Below are 19,405 nucleotides of genomic sequence, written 5' to 3' on the forward strand. Positions count from 1 at the left end.
AAGTATAATGTGTTCGCTTAGTGCGTAGTAAAAATTTTTACATCTGCATAGTATATTTAAAGCATTTAATAAGAATAAAAGTTAAATTCTTCTTAATTTGCGTAAATTTTCGTTTTAAACAGTGTCAAAATGCAGACCATATAGACTTATATTAAATAATTTCTTCAGTGACAGGATATTCAATCAAAAATAATACACGTGAGAGTAATCCCATAAGGATTGTCTATAAATAAATTAAATAGAGGTTGAGTAGCTTTGTAATCTATTGCCGCGTCCTGCCGAGATGTCTGGCTCGATAGCACCGGCCACTGTAATTTGGAATTGTACCTAATAATTTATAGTAATTAACAATTACTTTCGTATTTTTCAATGAATCTAGTTAAATAAATTAATTCTCTAAAACTCTGTTTATTAAAGATAAAAGTCGTATTTTATTGTAAGGATGTGTTGAAATAACCGAGCCATGTCAGCCTACTGGCTTCACCGTGTGACTCTCATCTCTGAGGTCGTAGGTTCGATCCCCTGCTATGCACCAATGGACGTTCTATGTGCTTTCTATGCATTTAACATTCCCTGGAACTGTGAAGGGAAAACATCGTGAGGAAACCGGCTTGCCTTAGACCCCAAAGTCGTCGGAGTGTGTCGCGAGGCACTGAAGGCTGGTAGATTGGCTATTAGATTGACAAATGATCATAGAACAGATACAGAAATCTGAGGCCCTGACCGTAAAAGGTTGTAGCGCCACTGAAATTTTGTATTTGTTAGAAAATAGAACGGGCTTCTATTTTCTAACAAATACAAAATCTTAATTTTTGCTTTAATAATTTTTGATTTTTGATTTAATCTGCAAATTAAAAACGAAGTTAAAAACAGTGTAATTATTATATATAACATTGCCTTAGAAACATAACAGACGTAACACATTCAAAAATTTTAAAGGCGTAATTAACTTGTCACATTGCCCGCGTCTGTAATGACAGATGAGTCATAAAGACCCTTACTTGACCCAATGGCCCATGGGAAAGAAAAAAGAGAGGATTCTGTCCTCCTAGACCTAGGAAACTGGAATAAAAGAGATAGCGGGGAAGGATTGGAAAATGGTGGCAAGGATGAGAGACAGTGGAAGAATTTATAGAAGACCTTAACTTCGTCGGAGGTTGTGCACTAATGTAACACATGAACTTCCCGTAATCCCGATTATGCAGTACTCGAATACAGGATATTTTTTAATTTATGCGTTTAAGAAAAGTAATAATCTCATATCAAGACATATCAATGACTTAAAATAAATAATATAACACACATATTTAAATTTTAAAAAGCCATTAGTATTTTTTTTTTTTGGTTATAACAAAGTACAATAATTATTGAAGATGAGTAAAAGTGGCCCAAAATAGTTTTAATTTACTACTTGTATTGAAAAATTAAACATCAAATATCTTTCAAAGCGGGTGAATGAGGATTAGCTCCTTCAATAAAAGCATTCAATTATAGCCTAAAATAGTTTTGCGCCAATCGACCTCGTTTGAACTTTTATATGCATTAAAGTATTCATACAACGTTTCGCGTCTTTTTATGTATCTCTCACAAATCTCAAAACGGTACGATTTCCATATCATTAAATCTAATAAATTCGGCAACTCGCAAATAGTATCTAAATGTATAACCTAAAAACACAAACCATAAAGTATTAGTTTCTGTAGTTTATTCTTCTATATCTAACAGAGCTTTGTAAGGGGCTGGACCAACAGTGGTAGATGGCAGGAGGCTAATCTGATGGTATGTGATATAATACGATCTTAATATGTTCTTATTTTTTACTGTGATTTTATGTTCTAATACAATTGATGGGTATGGGTGTAATTCTGTGTCACATTTTCTCATAATTTTGTCGTTTTAGGACTTATAAATAAATAAATACAGCCCCAGGACTATCTCAGTGAGAGGGTACGAGTGCAATGCCGGCCTTTTAGGAATTGGTACGCTCACACATGCTACCTCTAAATCTGTAAACGGTGCATGAATGGTTGAAGTTAGTTATGTAATTCACATCGCGTTGTATTATTACAACTTAAAAGAAATGGGGTTATTTTCAGCTTAAGTAACAAACTCTAGCCTTCACCTTACTTCTATTATAGACCAGAAGTCCACGTCAATGACAACACGTTGGAAAGCTTGTTAACAAATATAAACTAGAGTGTTGTTGAAAGTAAAATTTGCATTAAAATCCTTGTAACATGCGATGTTCTCAAAACGCAAGTACATAACTACAATGTACTAGAATTTGTAATTAGTAGTCGCATTTGGTAGTCAAACACGTAAAGTTGTCTAATTAATGTCATGTGTATAAAATTGCGCTTTCTCTGTCATAGATTCAGTAAAAAGTTAATTGACAATTAACACCTTTGAGATATGTCAGTTATCGAAGCAGGTTACATATTATAAATAATAAAATAGCTAATAAGAGAAAAATGCATTATAAAATATAAACAATTTTAATTCTAAAAATAATATTAATAAGTCTTTATTTATCCTCATATTGTTTACATATACAAAAATAAATATATGTATACAATTTTAGTATGCGGGCCCCCGTCCTCCAAATGTTTTCAATCAATTTTAATTTTGTCCTCATCATTCAAATTTTTAATACATCGAGATAAAACTACGTAAATTATTCTAAAATTTTTGATATTTCCAAATTTCCCGTTAGACCCTTCAGATTTGAGTTAAGACCTTAGTTGCAAAAACACCTACCTACGCATTTGTATAAATAAGCACTTGTCTTATCGAAAACCGGAAAATTTGGTAAACTGAATACAAAAACTACTTAATACTTGTCAAAATACAATAATCATTTCTTTAATCGTAATTATACAAACTCACCGTTAATAAACAATATTCTTCACGCTAAATATAATTAATAACGAAGTGAGATACATGACTTTCACTGGCGAAAGTAAGCACTTTTTGCGAATTCATTTCGTAATCGAAATAAATCTAATACAATTAAAATAATGCATTTCCAAACAGTTTCGAACGTGTCGAAGCTTTGCGATATAAAGCGTATTTTTTGTTCTATTTTTATGGATGAAACTGAATCTTTTTTCACTTTCAGCTACAGTTATATTGAAAAAGAGGTGAGGTTAATACACTTTGTTCTTTCGACTACAGCGGTTTACAAAATTAGTCACAATTCAAATAACGTTTACCTACTTTAAAAGATTTGAAGTTTACAACTATTAAAATTGTGAAGGATGGTGTGCGTGTCTAACCTAGAATAAGAGTCGTAGATCAGTTTAACAAATGACTGACTGACCCGAGTGGCTAAAAATCTAGAAGTTGTATAAATCTTTACCGGTCAGAATAACTTTGTTTGCACGTTCGGGTGAGATGTTGTCGCAGTGATTGTACCCGCAGAGTAATTAAAGATTATCTTAAATACAGTAAAACCCGTTTATGACGATTCCTCTGGGAATTTCCCTACCAAAAACGCGTCTTAAGCGAGAAAGCGTATTATGCGGTATGGGGAAAATAATACGTACTTCATATGATTATGTTCTAATTTTAGTATATATAGGTATTAAATTATACATTTATAAATTACATTAAATACGTAGTGTAATTATAATAACATTATTTAAAATAATCACTTATTTTGGTTTGACAGAAAGATTTTGATGCATTCATTATTAAATATTAAAAAAATAAAAATTGAAAGATTTTCAATATAAATTAACTTTTGCAGTACGTTTTCGCTTTGATCCAAAGAAGCTACATAGCGTCTTTAATCATTAACAGCTGATAATACCTGGGCGTTTGACAAAAACGGAGTTGACTCATCTTCGTCTTCATAATTATCACTTAGGGCCTCGTTTTGTGTGTTATTCACATTCTTAAATTGATGGAATTTCGTACGGTGCTACATTGTCATCAATGGAAGAATAACCAGCAAAACCCTGCAGTATCTCGGGTTCTTATTCTTTCAACACGACGTGAGGGTTCGGGCGTTTTAAGCGGGATGACGAATCGTATTAAGCGTTATGAAATGTAAGAAAATATGTCTGAAGTTGCAGAGACTGGCGTAATGTGGCGTATTATGCGTGAAATCGTATTAAGCGTGATCGTCTTAAACGGGTTCTACTGTTTATCTAAATATCCATATCATCTTTCCATCTTTTATTTATAGATAAGCAGCTGGCCCTATGTGGCTACGTAAAGCAAGCCACTGAGAAGAATTTAAGCTCTTAAAACGTCGTTCAAGCTGTTAATCAGAAGGCTTGGGCTTCCCTTAATCGGCATTATTAGTGGTTAAATTTTTATGGGTATAGGATAGCAGCAATGAAGGCTTTTATTATTATTATTCAAATCATATCTAACGGTTCGTGTCGCGCTAAGTGAGACTTCAAACGACGTGAAATTCAAAATCATTGATTAATGTAGACCGTAACATAATGTACACTTATGAAAGTCAATAAAGAAATATATATTAAATGCTTCTAATTAAAAATATTTACTGCAAATCTCTAAATCAACGGTGTAGAACAGACGAGAAGAACTAGCAGTAACTCTTCGCCACTCTTTTTGATTGCCAAGTTTTTTTGTTTTTTGTAACCATTACGCCATGTTCCACATGACATCTTAAGTAATTTATAGTCAAAAACGTATTGTATTTTATACAACAGAGGGACCTCTTCCTCTGTGGTAACTGCATTTTAGTTACTTCACTTTTATTAATTTATGTTAACGTTAAAGGAAATTTGAGCAGCGCTTTAAAAAGTTTTATTTATGTTTGATAAACGAGTTAGGTCTTTATTAATAGTCGCTCCCCTCACACTATGAAATAAAATGAGGTTTTTTTTTAATATATGGATCGATGTAATTTTTTCTTATTATGTTAATGTTTGACTATAAGTGCTTGTCACATTAAATCTTGTATTTTATTTCTCATTATGTACCAATGCTTCAGTGTGCGTTGGCAAGCTTATGTATATAAAAAGAAATAAATCTACTTACTCGGTCTGAAGATAAATATTGAAAATTAGGCTGTTTGTGGACTTACAAATTAGCATCCTAAAAGTTTTGACAACGTATATGGTCTTCATACATTTTTCGTAACCATTTGTTTAGAAACTGCTCTCAGAAATAACAACATTAATTAATGTTTTATAAATGTGTTTATTATTTACTCCATGACGTAGAATCATTACGCATGCATCACGGCTCAGTGCATTTCCGCCTCCTACAGGCCCTTCGCAATAACATAGCTTCATCATTTCTTTGCGATCTACTCCACCCATGTGTCATGATGCCCACAGAAGCAATTATAAAGCCGCTAAGTGCTACTGAAGAATGTTCTAATAAACATTCTCGCTTCCGCCTTCAATGCATAATGGATTGTCGATTTATTTGCAATACTTATTTTAAGATATAGTATTACAATGTAAACAAAAATTTACTTGTTATAAGATTAGTGTTTCTGATGTTTATTCTCATTAACAGGTCACATGAAAAAAAATTAAAGACATAAATTGAATATACGCTGTCACTCCATCAAAGTCCATCTACCAAAGAAAATTTCCAAGCGTATTTGGAACGTACCGTTGTTATAGTCTATAATAAAGTTAAAAGACTAATCAAGTTCTTTAAACGTCTCTTTGGTTTAGTAGCGTTTATTAAGTCCGAATTCTGATCAAACGTTTTAATTTCTTTGACATAATAAGGAAAACGAAACAAGAATGTGTCATGGCTAGTTGAAGTATTTATACAGTTAGTTATAATTATTTACAAGCTATACAGTCAAATATAAAGTAATAATTAAAAACGGATGAATAGAAAACGAATTAAAATTTAAAAAGCTTTGGTCCCTGTGTAATTTCTTCGCTGTATTACGATAATAAGTTGCGATGTAAGCACCAGCTCTGGGGTCATCTTGGGCGCCAGCTTAAATCTTTAATTAGCGCCTGTGGGATTGAACCCCACGACCCAAGTGCCTTTACTACAAAGGGAATATATTCAAAGTTGGTGGAGAGACTCTTATATTTTAACCGTTTATTATTTTTCGCTTGCTCTGTACGCCAGCTCTATACATTACTTTGTTTTAATGTTAACCAACAGTCAGAGTAAATATAACTCCGAGCTTTTCTATTACGCTTACGTTTTTATTTTGTTTTTTGTTAGTTACTGCTTCGTTGAGCATGACCTTTGAGGCCAGTGTACAATGTAGATTTATTGTTTTTCTGACATCCGTTGTTGTATGGAGTAAATATAGAAAATTTGCTGAGGCTTGTAATTCTCAGCAACGACAGAACTAAGTATCGTAGTGTATTTCAATTTCCACCAAATTACTGTAGATTTTTTTTTATTGTTATTGCTTTTTGTTATATTATTTATGTTAACAGTATTATGTTTTATAAAATCTAATATACATATTTTAATATCATATCAGATTTACCTAACAAATCCATACGCTAACGTGTCTTGAAGTACTTAGGGTTCACTTGTATAATTAATTACTATTATTTTTCACTGACAAGACAATACAAGTTTTTTTATAGAACAAATGAAAATGGGCAGGATAACCTGCTAGTGATACCCGCCGCCCATGAACACTCTCAATGCCAGACTACTCGCGTGTGCGTTCCGGCCTTTTTAGTATTGGTTTGCTCTTTTTTCAGGACCCTAAGTCGAATTGGTTCGGAAATACTTCAGTGGGCAGCTGGTTCCACATAGTGTTGCTAAAAGCTAAATCTTCATGTTAAATACATAATCTTTAATTAGTTTATAGTAGCATATGTAATGTTTCTTCAAATAATTATTTTATACATTTAAGTGCATTTCACATTTCGACAGAGCTGGTTTTATTTTATTTTTTAGAAATTAATCTTTAGTATGTCGCTCATATCATTCATAAAATTGTATCTCTAAGTTTAAATATTAAATTAAAGTTTAAGACCTAATCTAATTAATGCAGAATCTTCGAGAATATCCAACTATACAGACGCGTTTTGCGACGCAAAATGATTGATTGTTGATCGAGGTTCTTGACATGAAATTTGAGAATGCACTCACGCTTGGAAGATATGTTGGCGCCATTCTGCTTCATTGATTTCTTAACAAAACACACCCCTTGATGTATCTGATAAGTTATAAAAGAAAGTTTATTTGTGTTTTTTGTTATGAAAATTGTAAATAGTGATTTTATCCAGCTTAGATTTAGAATGAGAAAAAAACAACTTTTGCGTTTATAATATTAATGTATTTGCCAAATTGAGAAGATATCTACAATACTTATCTTAAATAACTGTTAACAATATAGATAAAGTATTATTGTGCTATTAAACATTGCCGCTATTCACTATTTAATCACTATTAGTAATAAATCCAAGACTAATTTCAACAGAACATAAAAAATATATACGTTTTGTTAGCAGATGATGCCTAATATATATATCATCTAAGTCATAAAGTAATAACTTAAAATATATTATCTTTGTCTTAACTGAAACCCGACTTTAGTTGTGTCATAACGCTGATTGCTGGCGCCCGTCATTTCCCGTTAGGCGTTTGTCGTTATGTCGTTACGAACGAGTATTATTAGGTATTAAAATTAATTTGGGTTCAGGTTAAGGATTTCTTTATTTAAAATATTGTTATTTGTTTAATGAAATTAGTTCTTTTAATGTTGATTTTCAATTAAAAACATGCAATTATTTAATAAATCCCGCAATCTGTAGATTAAATTTAGATTAAGTTTTTATGACCATCATTATATCTCTTAGAGACTACATCCTATCCATCCATCTCAATCAAATCAAGTGTGTCCTAAAAATGTATATGATTCCCTCTATTTGTCCAAGATTCAATCTTTACATTCTTGTCAATTCATTTAATCCAAGTAAATAAATCCAAATCAGTCCAACCGTCAGTATTAGATACAGTAGAAAAACACTAAAATTCAGAATTTTTGTGATTTTCGTAGACGTTAATAAAATTAAGTCGAAAATAAATTAATGTACGATTTTGTTGACTGTAGCATTCTAATCTCTATATTAACGATTATACCGTTAAAGAAGAATAAATTGAATTTAAAATAGTAAATATTACTTTGTAAGTACATAATATTTCTTTCTCCTTAACTTCCTTTCGAGGTGAAGGAGTGAGGTGAGGTGAGTGTTCCTCTTTTCATAAGAACCAGTTCTCCCTTGATAACGAATATTATTCAAAACGCAAAGTATTTTAGTATGTAATTCGTAAGTTTCCATGAAATTGTCTCATAATTGACGGAATGTTATTATTTGTACATCTATTAGTTCCAAGCCAATAGATCATTAATAGATCAAATGGCTTAACGAGTTTTTCCGAGAAGATCGGATGGAAAACCAGATGAAATGTAGAACAAGTATTTCCCATTTTTTCCAAGCTATGCTATAAAAACAACTTCACGCTTCATCGGATATGAGATGACAATTAACATCCGTTAATCGTAAAATTTATGACATCTATATCATGTGACTCGTATAAAACTGTTTAATTCATAAAAATATTCCCCATTATCGTAAATTTTAATCAGCATAGTTGTAGAAACTTTCCCTCTAAAATTCAAATGTTTTTTATTAATCAGTAAGTATGTGTTAAATTAGATCAGCAAGAAAATTGTCTCTTAAAACTCCAGTATAGTCCATAATCTAGCCAAACCTTACTTTGTGAATCTGGAATAGGATAAAGCGTTTGATAGGATTAATCAGTGTATATATATATAATTATTACGCCTGTATAAGATCTATATACTTTAGAATTTATCTTTAAAGTCATGATTTGACAAAATAAGAATTGCGTGACCTATGTTACTCGCGGCACTTAACACAAAGTAAAATGTATGCGGATGTTGAGACCGTTCAACACAGACACATTCATTGCCTTTGTATAGATTTCAGCCTCAAAGTGGAACGTTTGTCAACGTGTCAAATGGGGCCGGCTCCAGGAAACATCTTAGCCATATTTGGCAGAGCACGCCACTAATGTACTTGGGAATTATTTATGGTATATGTTCCAGGCATGCATTTTGGTCTAAAACCTTTACGGGCATGACATGTTGTGTACACACAGATATAAAAATATGTTATCTTTATAAAATTAATTATTAACTATCTGTATCTGTATCTTAACTACTGTGGTTATAGTCAATTGGTAATCGATATTAGTCATAGAATATTAAGACATTCGCCGACGAGACATAAACAACTCCAATGATGTATAAGTGTTAGAATCAACTTTATTTTGTTAGCTATTTGGTTGATAATTGATCATGAAATTCCTGCAAAGAAGTTAATTAATGTACCGGTATGTGACGGTCTATTAACATTCAGACCAAGGAACTTAAAAAAATCCTCGTAATTATACTAAACAAAATCTTCAAGTATGGAAAATATGTTTATTTATGGCTACTGTGACAATTAAAACAGAGCTAACTATTTTAATACAGATTGTAGGTAAATCATACAATAAATTGTCTAAGGTAAACATGCAAATGAACGGTCAAAGTTTTAGCTGTATTATTGTCCAGACTAGCACACCATTGTTTAGTGATGGCCAATTTCAATATAAACCTCCAAGAAATATAGTTCTTGGGAAATAGCGAGTGTGGTTGACATGACCTAATTTTAACAAGAATCGATTGAATTCGTTGGAAATGACTTATAACAGCTACAACAACACTAACAACTATTGTCATTCAGATATTTATATTGTTTGTACGTAAATTAATCCATTCTTCGATAGTTTGTGAAAGCGTCCCACTGCAATATGGCAATAAAAAAGAATACGACAAAATACCATATAATGTTTAAGATATAAAGTTTTAATGAATTAGTCACAACATTCTGTAATATTAGAGAGGGTTAAACAATTAAACAATAATTGTTTGACATACGGGAGTGATAGTTCGCGCTTAGTCTCAACCAATAAACTTGGGGTAAGATACCGAAACGAAACATTAGACTGACTACGGTCCGTCAAAAATGTATTAAATTTTATACGGTATTAAATTTATAATATTTACCGTATAAATAAAATATTTATTTATTCATTTCTAAATCTTACTCAAGGTTTACAAGGAACTGAATATATCTGCAAAATAATCGTATTTTCCAATTAATATAAGTAAGAATAATTTGTATTTACAATTTTTGTAACCTATAAAGTAATTAAAAAGAAAATTAAAACAAATTTAAAAAGTTTTCTCCTTTCCTTTCGATTCCTCGCTGTATTGCGATACCGTATTCGTTGAGCCGGGAAAGCACCAGCTCTGAGGTCACCGGTATTATCTACCAGGCGCCAACTTAAATCTTTAACAAGAGTCTCTACTCCAATGGGAACAAAATCGAAGTTAGAAGACTCTTATATTTATGCCCGTGCCGCAACTTTTTTGCTTGTCTTTTTGCCAATTTATAAAAAAGAATAAGTTTTATATTACGTGTCACTCTTTTTTGTTGTGTATGAAACGAGTAGCAGCAGTCGCAAAAAAATTTTAAAGGCTCTCAGCCTTATTTGACAATTTTTCGAACATCTTCAAAATAGGTCTGATCTAAAATGTATTAATACTATAAACTTCAAGGGAGTTCTAGTACGTAACCTTTTCACCAAACGGTCATAAAGTGTCTGACTTGCTCGGTTGTAAACTTGAAGAATGTTAAAAGTAATTTTAGAACCATTGGCAGTTATAGACTCGCTATTGAGTTCTTGTTTTTATTACCTCATACTTTTTCTGGGGTTAAAATGCAACTACGACGTAATATAAAAATAAATTTAATTATCTTTAATAATTACATTATCCTGAGAATATTGGTGATGTAAGCCACGGAGGCAACTTTTGACTGGCTTATATTTATTAACACTTCGTTCCATTGCAATATAAAAAAATGAACATAATTAAATCAAAAATACTGGCGGCCTTATCGCTTTCAAACGGTTCCTTCCAGGCAACCACTGTGAGTAAAGAAAAAAAATGTATTAAACTTATACATGGAAACAAAACAATACTATAAAAATCCACAATACTAAACCAATTACTTTTCAGTAACTGAAGAAAACCATCACAAGGAATTATGTAACGGACTGTTTTGTTGCGAAATTCGATTTAAAACTCAGAAATAGATATTCCATATAGAAGATCAAACAATTTAATTTAAAATATTTAGATGTATATATATATCTGTTTGCCTGTATCTTATCCAATCTTTGTAAAAACAAAGAGGGAATCAAAAGCAACTCTAAACAAACTTAGAAGCCATTGAATCGCTTTTATAGATCTATCGTAGTCTAGACTGCAGTTACGAATTATTGTTTTTAAGGAACGCTTTCGTGGCGTAATTGGTAACAGTGCGTACTTCGAAGTCCTAGATTAGATTTTCGGAACCAACAGTACCTCATCAAGCCTATAAACAAAAGTAAAATGTCGGTAGCTCACACGCGTTTCTGATACGCTGATTCATAACCAATGTTAAGTAACTCCTTAAAACACCAATGCCCTGGTCTTTCAAGTCCTTTTCCTATTCACTTAGTTGCCGGGAATTGGTTGTTCTACATGCTATGTATTTATTAGAGATTAAGATTATACGAATTATCTAACCATATTTGGCATCCCTGTGACAGCGTCTTTAAGACTCGACTTCCTCAATACTTATGCTAACTTCCTTAGATCTCTTTTCCAAGATATATAAACTGCATTATCATATATTGCTTTTGTACCTAAATTTAATATACATAGTAAAAGTTGATATACATAGTAAAACTTAATTTATAGACGAAACCTGTTCGCGTGTCTTGGATTACAGTCGCGTCTGCTTCATTAGTTTCCACCGATCCATAGATTATCCACTGCGATAGTTTCAATGATGTACAGTTTATCAGATTTATAAGCGTTAAACAAAAATATTTCCCATATTAATTCCTTTGACCGGTTAGGTTACTGTGACTAAGCAGAGTAATTCTTATGATGTCGTGTATTTATGAATATTTTTTTTATAATGTACAAGCTATAATGATTTACTATACAGATATTTTTTTGTAATGGAGGCTCATCTGAAGAACTCCGGGCTTTTGTGTGTGTGCTTTTAAAGGCAACTAATTTCTTTAATTTGATTCATTTGGAAATTCAAGTTGTTCCATTTCTATAATCGTGCGCGATAAATAACCCGCAGTTGTGGCAACGAACGGAGGTGATACGGGTAAAAGTTCTATCCCAACGTTTGATGATGACAGTAGTAATCTGAACAACTCCTCTGAACTAGGACTTAGAACTAAATATTATTACTAGTAACCTAACTTTACCAATCTCAAATCGAAATAACCGCATTGCTATGACTGTAACTCTCAAATTCAGATACAAAACTTAGCAACGTATGACTCCAGTTTGTCAAAAACCTATTGGATTTAACACACGGGAGCCATAAGTCTTGATAAGCCTACTTTTCTTGTTTACTTTACTTTGTTATTATTATTAGTATTCAAATTTTAGTTTAGTATTGTATTACATGTAATTTTATTTATGCATTTGGACTTCACTCAGTAGATATTAATTTTTTATGTTTCCGTACTAGGGTTGGTTCGAAGACATCGCTTTGGCCGACCGCTGACTAATTTTTTACATGTATGTTGGTAACGAAGTCTAAATAATTTAGTCTGTATCGCGTGTAGTATACAGAAATAATACTAAACTAGATCAAATAGTCTTTACGGTAAATACTTTACACTAGCAATTCGTTTTTGCGATTAGCCTTGGTTGTTTAAAGCGGATCACAGTAAGAAGAATTGTAACAGATTATAGAAACAGCTGTTTTGCAACAGGTTGTTATAAAAAAAGTCCCGTTTGAATTAATCGAACCGGGCGAAATTAAACTCTATATTGCGAATTTGGCAAAAATCATTTGGGTTACAAGTAGCAAGACTGGTTCGATGCTATGTTTATAAATTTGTTGCGTATAGTTTTGCATAGCGATTGGTTTAGAAGTATTAGAAACCAGCGTTTGTACCTCCTTTTATTTTAAATGAAGATAAGGGGGAAACAGGCAGGAGATTCATCTGATGTGATGGATATGGACACTCAATGCTAGAGGGCTCGCGTGTGGGTTGCGATGCCGTTTAAAATTGGTACACGTTTTTCTTGAAGTCGAATTGGTTCGGAATTGGTCAGTATCTCGTTTTGAGTCCACCGTATAAATTATTTAATATCAGAAATATGGAAATATTTTAAATAATTGATGAATTATTATATGATAATGAGCTTTGTTGTTCAGCATTGTTTAATATATCTACAATATTATATAAATCAAACATTATATTAGAAAACCTAGAATTTCAAAAATAGCTATTGTTTATTAAAACCTAAACATAACTATCAAATATACAGTTCCAATTTTCTTAACGTACATAGTTAGAATGTAAATTAATAAATAGAAAATTAAAACAAATTATAAGGCTGACAGCATTTCCTCGCTGTATTCTATATTAAACACTGTACTGTATAATATATATATGATGTCATCAATTTTAAAAAAAACTTTGTTTTTAGTAAAACTAAGTGGGGTCAATATATATATCATTAGCCAAGTGTTCAGATATAAATACGAATTCAGAGAATCCTAATTAATCTTAATTGGCGTGATGTCGTGCGTATTGATACATGATGGTCCATATCTTGATTCCCGGAACACAAAATTAACTGGGATCAAATGCAATGTTCATTAATAAATATTAATGAACATTGCATTTGATCCCAGTGTTCTTGTGTTTTTATGAGTGTATCCGCTAACACCATTGTCTATACATCATTTTACTTATATAGCTTTTGATAACTTCAAAAGAACTTATTAAGACTGGACAAGCTGTCAGCATCAAAGGTACACTACAACAGCGATCAAACTTTTTAAATTTGTGTTAGTTTTCTATTTATCAATTTTTAATAATTATTATTACTATTTATTCCTCTAGGCATGTGCCCCGTCCAAGTGGAACAGAAAAGTTAAGCAACAAAAGTACTAAATTGGTGCTCAAGGTACAGCAAACGAAAAAGAAGAAGACAACTAAGAAGGTGGATAGCCCAAATTAAAGATGCAGCAGATGTTACAGGACAGAGAGTGGTACAGTGCTGAGAGGAATGGCGGGATTTGGAGGAGGCCTTTGCCAAAAGGGGCACACTGATACCTAAAAGAAAATTGAAATAGAATCGTGTTTAAATGTAAAACTATTTGAATTAAAATGCTATTATTATTACTATTTAGGTTAAAACATTGTAAATACTTAATTTATAATTTAGATACGAATAAAAATATTCTATGCAGAGTTATATAAAAAGCTATTTTTCATATAACACTATACATATTCTGTGTATGTCTGTGTTAGGTTAATGTGAGTGATGAAAGAACATAAGAGCTCACAACGGTCAACCGAACTTGTTAATTAAATTGTAAATTTGATTTTTCATAATCGATATAGCATTATAAATAAAATAATTGAAGAAATTAGTTATACATTAGATTTCCAATTACGTAGCGATAATATGGAACACAGGAACACAACTTAGGATGATATGTGTGTACACCCCTAATGTTTAAGCATTTCGTATCTCTTTCATTGATAATTATTCTAGAAAAGCGGCTAATAACACTCATTTTTGTACACCACTATACTCGCGATGTTTTTCTTCGCCGTGTTAAAATTGTTCATAAAGACCGCTTTAGATTTTTTTAAATAAAAACCCGATCACAATTCAAACTTTTAAGTATATAAGAATATAATAATCAATGGTCCACCGTCCTATTGTACCTAATTGAAGTTAAACAAAGTCCCTGAGCAGATAGATCCCGCCAATTATTCCTGCATCGGCATTTGAAGTTTCTCGAGTATCCAGTTTTAGTTTACCGACTCGTTTGCTTCCCGCAATATCCATTAAAAGTTTCAACTGTATACGGATAACTGAGGAAATATGTTCTAGCATTTCCTGGTATAAATCTTTTTTTATACAAAAATTATAAACCCTAAACCATAACCAATATAACGTAGAATAGCCAATCATTTATTCATAGTTTCGCAGAAGTATTAAAAAATAATAATCATTAATAAATATTAAAAAACAATACAATGGTGCAACGTGCGATCTTATCCCAGTAGCGATCTCTAAAAATCCAATTAATATAAGAGGAATATGAAGAAGTGCGTATTGTTATTATTATAAACCAACGAAAACTAAGAGGCGTTTCGAATTATGAGAGTTAGAAAAAATATGTCTAAGTATCATTCCTGAGATTACCACCACACTTTATAACATTCTAGTTACTATAACCTTATTATTGTTTATTAGACAAGGCAATTATAACATTGCGAGTTGTCTATGCTCATTTATATTAATACATATAAATTATAAAGCACACCAAGTAGGTTAAATGAAAAATGTTTTTTAAGCGGTTAATTATTTATGGAATAAATTAAAACTACGTTAGACATGGTAAACGCATCCGTGGCTAATAATGCACCTGTGCTTATACTCTCTAACTTCCTACACGACAGCAATTTTTTTCATTAATGGAGGAACTGTTGGACTGGGCCATGACAGCTCGGGCTGCTTTGGTGAGCGTAATTCTGCCGGAAATGGTCTTTAACACGACTAGCGAAACGGCGTCTTCTGCGAGACTCGGACCTCGGCTTGGACCGTCGTGCGATCAATTATTTACATTATTAAGATGAGTATCGTATTTTATTATTGGTTATTTATTCCTGACAATGTTTCAGATTTGTCTGCCTCGTACGGTTACGAGATTTAAAACAAATTGGACATCGTAAAAGTTTAGTCGTAAGCAGTTTCAGCAATGAGCTTAATAATGCGTTTGGACTGCATCCAACTCATCTTGTGCAACTCGGATCTGCGGCCAAAAAGCCTACGGTTTAATAACTTCCGGATTTGCATATGAATTTTTCTTAATGTTTCTAAGACCATTTATTTTACTAGCACCACGGTTGCATGAAAACTGTTCAGTTTTAATATATTATATATATCTTTCTCTTTTGTTTGTTTTATTTAAAATAATTTTATACATGGTGTGAACATTAGAATACCCCGTTAATTTATGTAATAATTATAAGCAGGTATATAAACTATATACATATGGTTTAGAGTTTATTAAAAACAACTTATAAAAAATTGCTTTTCACTTTCGAGTAACGAAAATTAATTAATTTCGTAATTATTTATAATAAATGTAACGATCAATGTATAGGCAAGTAATTTTATGAACCTATAGCTTAGCAATGTATAACTTTTATATTAAAATGTAATTATTGTTTCTCATAAAACTGCGTGCCTAACGTGTCACAGATTAATGTTATTATAGATAAAATGGGAAGCTTGTGCCATTGCCTAATTACAGCATTATCTTTGCAATCTCAATAAATGAGACTCATAATTACAAATAAATTACATTAACATCTAATTTTACCAGTTAAAAGAGATCTTCGTTCAAGATAAGAAGGGGCCTTAACAAAGGATTATCGTCTAAAAAATACAGCCCTGTTACCCCAGTAGAATATTATCTATGCGTCTATTTCATAGATAATTTTTCATAGACTAGACGATCAATAGTCAAGTCATGTGAAAACTTTTCATAAACCATAGGTTATATTATTCTTTGCACATGTATGATTAAATGTTTTCATAATTTACATAATATACTAACATTGTACTATATAAGTACAACCGGTATGAGCATACATATTGAGGGAGAAGATTAGATATCAATTCGTGGTGTATTTTTTTTATATAGAACAGGCCTAAACGGACAGGTGTGTTTGGTACTGGTACGCTCTTTTTCTAAGGGACCCTAAGTCGAATTTGTTCAGAAATTGAAGGTTCCACATAGTGGTGGTGCGCGATAGAAACTGCCTTAAAACGTCACGAACGAGGTGATACGAGTGGAATTTCATATTCTGCCTTGACCTCCGACGATGAAACAAAGCTACTACATACGCAATTTGTCCCGGTAAGGGAAACACATTTTCTCGTAAGAATAATATTAAAGGTAATGTTAGATACTTAAAAGAAAAAACGTCTCGGCACAATATGCAAATTTAAGACAGTTTTTCTAAAACTATTAATCGAAATCTTTAAAAAAACTACGTCCTATGTTTATATGATGGATTAAAACCATTAAAGCTTTTCATCTATTACTTCCTGACATAATTTTTTTTTCCGCTGGCCATAAACGGATTTATGCGAAAAACTTGATCCACGCTATCTTACCAGTTAGAAAATATAGAAATTTTCATCGAAATGAGCTTATTAATACTTGTTTTATATTGCCTTATTATACAATAAATTATTTATACAGCATTATATTTTAATATTCCTTCAGTATCGACTACAGGACGATGCTCATATAAAGGTATTGAGTGCAACAATTGTGTAAGTCGAAAAGCCAAGTCCTGTTGATCATTAAAAATTTAATTTAAAAAGGAAGTTATTATTGCAATAAACAAAGGAGTTTTAATTCAAAATTATTTCTAAAACTTTGAAACATAAGCTGTTGAACTATCGCTATAAAGACGTTATAAATTTAATTTTATATTGTCTGGAATCTCCGCTAAGCCACAATTTATTCCATATAAATACGGTCACAAAGAATTAACCGTAATATATTTTGAGCGTTATATTTAAATTTAGAATGGGACATTACACTTAACGGTCCCCGCTACGATTTCCCACATCTAACGTGTTATATATGCGAATTACGAGCCTCGTCTATTGTTTACACCTAGAGAATGTCGTAAACAACAGAATGGATTAATTATAGAGTAACTAGATAGATAACTTAAACCTTATCGAATAACAGCAACCATAGATTTTTAAACTGTAATTATTTATACATTTTTTTTTAAATATGTGTTTATAGTTAATATTCAATTCAAATAATTCTTAATATTTTCGGAGAGTGTATTTCATTTAACACTTCTTAAATATTAACCTAAAAAATGTTTGTCCATAATAATATAGAATTTTTCATAATTAAATTCGTAAAAATGTTAGTTATGAAATCAACTCATTAAAAAGAAACACCTCGGTGAATGTAATAAGAAGTTTGTCTTTTTACTCACCGTATGAGGTTCTGCATCGTTGCTTGTCCGTCAACCCTTGCGAGAAATTAATAAAAAACACACGTCAAATTCGAATTCAGACGAAATATTTCCCACGTTCGCGTGAGTCGCTCGCGATGGCCGCAATGAGTCTGCCGCTTGTGCTCTTGAACTTGTGACTGGAAACTTGACAGGTTGCATTCACAGTTGCACTGCGTTTTAGTTAACCAACGTAATTGTAAGCCTAACACCTCAAAGAAAATTTGATAAAAGCAATACAATCAACGAGAGATAATAAAAGACGAAATACGAGAAAATAAATTGGAAATCGGACCTTGTAAGCCAACGAAAAAAAATTATTTTCCCCTTCATTTTAAAAATCAATCTAATTATACTGTTTTAACTATGTTCAATTTCATCTTTCTCTGTCAAATTATGTTTACTTTAGTTAAAACGATTTTACAATGATTCTATAAACTGGTAAAGTGTACATATACATATTTTTTGATCGAACTCAATCAAATATGTACATCTGTAATTTATATCATATACGGTGTAAAGCGTTTAGTCACACTAATCTGTGGTAACTTATGACGTGATGGCGGGTGAATTAATACTTTAAATTATTTATTATATAAAATTGTGAACGTGAATGTACCAAAGCGAGGTGAGTTTGCATTGTCACGAGCTTGCACAGTAGCACTATTACCGTTTGTTTGGCGAGCAATTAAATAAATGTACGTCCAATTAGTGAATTAGACAGGCGACTCCCATCACAGATAATGGTCCTCTTTTAATGTTTGAACACAATTGATTTATTGTATCTTTTAAAAGCTACATGTCTATTAATAGGAATAACTATTTGTTGCGATAAATGTTCGTCTTTCAATGTTTATTCCATACCAAACATAGATGACTAGTCTGAAATTCTGATCTTTCTTTATACTATTTTTTAATACATATAGTATTAGTAATATAACGCAATCAAGGTAAGAGGGAATAATTTTTGTATAACTGTTGTTTAGTCTGCCGCGTTGTCTATATTTTTCCTTTCCAGACGAGACCTTATTAATTATTATAGTAATAATTTTTAGTATTTATTTTATGAAATAATAAAAATAATATTTCCAAGTAAAACGGATTCTATGTCCGATTAATTCATTTCTTTCAATTAGTGATTAAGAGCTTTAAAGTAATAGTTATCTCTCAGTTAGGATAATTATAGGGAAACCTAATCTACAGTTATGGCGTGCGGGGCGAATTAACTTACAAGTCATGAATAATC

The 19,405-nt window shown here is 31.7% G+C and overlaps 1 protein-coding gene across 1 annotated transcript in view; it reads right to left on the reverse strand.

The window, feature by feature from the left end:
- LOC123709072 overlaps window positions 1-18,271 on the reverse strand; it is a 33,027-nt gene extending 14,756 nt beyond the window's left edge. The window contains exon 1 of the mRNA XM_045660171.1: window positions 18,142-18,271. Coding sequence (XP_045516127.1) covers window positions 18,142-18,158 — 17 coding nt within the window. The 5' untranslated portion in view covers window positions 18,159-18,271. The remainder of the gene's footprint in view (window positions 1-18,141) is intronic.
- Window positions 18,272-19,405: the final 1,134 nt, after the last annotated feature.

Source organism: Pieris brassicae, chromosome 4 (assembly GCF_905147105.1).
Source record: "Pieris brassicae chromosome 4, ilPieBrab1.1, whole genome shotgun sequence".
Taxonomy (NCBI): domain Eukaryota; kingdom Metazoa; phylum Arthropoda; class Insecta; order Lepidoptera; family Pieridae; genus Pieris; species Pieris brassicae.